This window comes from Pteropus vampyrus, unplaced genomic scaffold (assembly GCF_000151845.1).
Source record: "Pteropus vampyrus isolate Shadow unplaced genomic scaffold, Pvam_2.0 Scaffold178, whole genome shotgun sequence".
NCBI lineage: Eukaryota > Metazoa > Chordata > Mammalia > Chiroptera > Pteropodidae > Pteropus > Pteropus vampyrus.
Window position 1 is genome coordinate 392,247 of NW_011888959.1, and position 4,159 is coordinate 396,405.

The 4,159-nt window shown below is 54.7% G+C and overlaps 1 protein-coding gene across 1 annotated transcript in view; it reads right to left on the reverse strand.

Moving 5' to 3' along the window:
• Nucleotides 1–900: 900 nt before the first annotated feature.
• TECPR2 (tectonin beta-propeller repeat containing 2) overlaps nt 901–4,159 on the reverse strand; it is a 66,429-nt gene continuing 63,170 nt past the window's right edge. Inside the window, exon 18 of the mRNA XM_023537098.1 lies at nt 901–939. Within this exon, the coding sequence (XP_023392866.1) occupies nt 916–939 (24 nt within the window). The 3' untranslated portion in view covers nt 901–915. The remainder of the gene's footprint in view (nt 940–4,159) is intronic.

Genomic DNA, 4,159 nt, shown 5'->3' on the forward strand with positions numbered 1-4,159 from the left:
CGAGGTGACGGCGAGGCACCTGAGGACACACGGGCTCAGACCGCGAGGCCCGGGAAGCTGCCCTAGAAACCGACGGCCACACTGAGACCGAAGGCCGCAGCATGGTGGCCCGAGGCCAGGCGGCTGGGGTGGGAGGAGCAGCGCGGCCCCGTGTGAGGTCTGGCTCCTCAGTCCCTGGTGGGGAGGCCTGCGGGGTGCTGGGACCTGGGGTTCTGCGAGGTCTGGAAACGTGCCCGGGGGCAGATGGTAGGAAATGGGGTGCAAGGAGCAAAAGGCTCCCTGGCCAGACCGAGGGCTCCATGGCATCAGGTGGGCACGCCACCCCGGCCTCTGGGAGCGAAGGGCTTACGCTGCAGGCCGCGTGGAAAACGTGGTGACAAGGCAGCGAAGGGTTTCACAGAGCTCACCCACCTCGGCCACTCGCCCCGTGGGCTCCTGGACACGGCGCAGGAGGCACCGCTTCACAAATGCCAATCGGGACCAGCCCCAGCGGCCCTGCTCCGGTGGCCGAGCAGGGACAAAATGGGGGAGTCAGGAAGCAGTCCATGATGGCTGCTCCACCCCACAGAGGCCATTTTCAAGCAAGGAAACTTGATCTTGCTGAACCCACGTCCCTCAGAGGGAAGGTGAGTAGACCAGGTCTAGGGGATCCCGAACCTCAGAGTCCCTGGGAATCAGGGGGATGGGCGGTGTTAAAATGGGACATTCCTGGGTTCGGGGCCAGGCCTTCTGCATCAGACTTTGGGACGGGGGCCCAGAAGTGACCGCTCAGACAAGCAAGTGCCCAGGTGGTTCTGATTCGGGCGGATGAGAAACAGTGCTGCGATCATTCAATTGGAAAAGGACAGTCTTTTCAAGAAATGGTGCTGGAACACCTGAACATCCACATGCGAAAGATGAGGCTCGACCCTCACCTCACACCATGTAAAAGACGTTCACCTGAAACGGACCAAAAACAAATGGAAGAACTAAATCTGGCAATCGTTTCTTATAGATGCCACCAAAGGTAGAAGCACGAAAAGACAGAGATAAATTGGACTTTGTCAAAATAAAAAACTTTAGTACGTCAAAGGCCACCACAAAGACACGAAGAGGCAACCCACAAAAATGAGAGAAACTGTTCCCAAATGATACGTCTACTAAGGGTCTCATATCACGAACAGATGAAGAACTCTTAAAATCCAACAACAAAAACACAAACCAAATTATTAAAGGGCATAAGACTCGAATAGACAACAAGCACATGAGAAGATGCTCAACATCCTTAGTCGTTAGGGAGACGGAGATCAAAACCGCAATGAGAATGCTCCCCACACCCACCAGGATGGCTAGAAAAAAGAAAATGGAAAACGAGTCACTGGAGAGAATGTCAAGAAACAGGAACTCTTCCTTTGCTGATGGGAATGTAAAATGGTGCAGCTGCTGCGGAAAACAGTTTGACAGGTCCCCAAAAGGTAAAACATAGAGCTCCCCCCTGACCCAGAAACCCCAACCTAGACAGACACCGAAAGAACTGGAAGAGGTTGAAACAAAACCACTCGAATGTTTGGTGCAGTGACATTCTTCGCAATAGCCCAGGGGTGGAAACCACCCAAATGCCCATCACCTGACGACCGGGTAAACACAACGTGGCTTAGCCTCGGGCACGCCGCGGAGGCCCTGCGGGTCTGGTCCAGGCCACCGCAATAAAGCGAGTCACGTGGACTGTTTGGTTTCCCAGGGCGTGTGAAAGCTACGTTACATGACACTGAAGGCTATCAACTGTGCCACAGCAAAACGTCGCAAACGATGTGTACGCCTTAACTAAAAAGTACTTTGACAAAACTTGCTAGCCATCATCTGAGCCTTCGGCGAGTCGTGATCTTTTTGCTGGGGAAGGGTCCTGCCTCAACGTGGATGGAAAGAGCATCGGAGAGGCACGAAGCACAGCAAGACAAGGCCCGCCAGCCGCAGAATGGCTCGGCGATGGGAAGGAAGGAAGGGCTGATCCCGACACGGACGGATGAACCTCGGCCACAGGACACTGAGCAGAGGATGCGAATTCCACGACGCCACGCAGACGCCACATTGGGGGGGGAATCCACGTGAGAGACGGCAGATTAGTGGCTGCCAGGGGCCGGAGGGGCGGGGAGCGGCAGGTGACTGCTCCTAAGTCCGGGGCTCCCTGTGGGCATGAGAACATTCTGGAGCTAGACGGTGACAAAGGCTGCACACACTGTGACTACACTAAATGACACTACTGGTCAATTTACGTCGTGTATATTTTACAACTTTTTAACAAAGGGAGAGCTGGCACGCCTTGGTTGTGGCAGCGTCCTGCTCTGCAGGATGTCGTTGGGGAACTGGCGGAAGGGTGTGCGAGAAGCTGTCCCTTCTCACGAGTGGATGTGAATCTGCAATGTCTCAATAAAAATTCCAATCAAAGAAAGAAGTCGGCAGCCTGAAATTTTGGCTTATTCATCCTCAGAACTTCATAAAAATGAAAAGACGCAACTTATAAAATGGAATAAATAAGTTTAAGATTTAAAAATCATTTGGAAATGCTAAAAAATTATGTGCAGTCTTGGTGTGCTTTTAGACTGTGAGTGTGTGTGCACCTGCTCCTGCTTATTACTAAGTGTCCTTTTGAAGCGGGTGCCAGGGAGACAGCCACACCCCTTTCAGCAAGTACCCCGCGATTTAGTTACAGCCCACAACATGCTCTGATATTTACAAGCCAAAGGGGCGCTGTGGGCTGTCCAGTTTTCTTTAAACAAGGCCTCATGTTGGGGGCGGGTACCAAGCTGCCGTCTCCTGTTCCCAAAAGACAAAGCTCCTCACTAACTGTTACGAGGAAGGAGGCACGTTTGATCTACTCCACGCCACCAGCACTACAGGATAAACCATTACTCTCCCTGCTCATCAAGAACCTCTCCAGACGGAACTGGCTTTACACACTGAAATCTTGACTCGACAAAGTTCAAGTTAAAAAGTGAAGTGTTCACCTGATGGGCTATTTCTAAGCTGCCATTCCCCAAGGCCCTGCTGCTGTGCACGCAGGCGCCTGTCTACCCCCAGGGCCCACAGTGACTGTCCTCGGGTGAGGGGACTCATCTTCGTTGTCAAGTGCAGTGAAAATACTGCTTAGCTTAGATAACGTGAGCTGGAAATGCGAGAGGCTGCGTCTGCCAGATAAGACAGGCTTGTTTTTGAGTCACTGACTCCAGTTTCCTCATCTAGAACATCCTCCTGAGGACGCCGACTCTGCCCTGGGTTTGCCGGGCAGGACCGCACGCTGTGGAGCCGTGACCTTGGCAGCTGCAGACGTGGAGGCGGTGGCCAGGACCACACGCTGCGGCGGAAGCTGCAGGCAGGCAGAGCAGCAACCAGAAGCCGTCCACCTCATGCGTCCAGTGTCTTGCGGACGCGGCGCTGGGGCACAGCAGGCCGTGTGCTCGTGCCTCGTGAAGGCATGAGAGTCTGCACCCAGCGCCTTGCCACGTGCTGCCGAGACTGCTTCAGGGGCCTCTCAGCTAGTGTCCTCAAGCCTCGCCAGCCCACCGGGACTGCGCCGGGCAAGTGGCTTTGGCCAGTCCCTGCTGCCTGCAGGGTACCCTGGCCCTGTGGCATGCCACCCGCCACGGTGGGTGCCACCCCCTTTCTGGCCTCATGGTTGGCCAGGTCTCACAGCACTGGGTTTGGCTCTAAGCGAACGGGCTTCTCACCCTGCCTTCCAACTGCTCCCCGCTCACAAACTGCCTGCTCCAGCAGCCTCTGAGGGACCCCTGTCCCCATCTACTGGCGTAAAGTGGCACCCACCGGGCTCATCCCACTGAGCTGTCCCCCGTCTGCCCCCAACACCTGAGTGGCCTCTAGCCCAGGCAGACTCAGAGAGAACCCATGATGCTTTTCATGTTCACAGCTGTACTGCTCCAAGTGTGGTGGGCTCACAGAGCTTCTCACGAAATGCCCATGAAACTGGCCCTGGGGACAGCAAAGCCCGGGTACCCCAAACAGGAACTTGGAGATGAAGGGCAGTACAAATATGTCCAAGCGCAAGAGAAAACAATGCTTCCCACTAACAAAAGCTCTGGCTTTTCTGTTTCCAGGGCTTACCAAAGCAATTTTGGGCTGAAAGGGACCTAGGAGCCAGCTAAGCCCAACGCCCTCATCTTCTGGG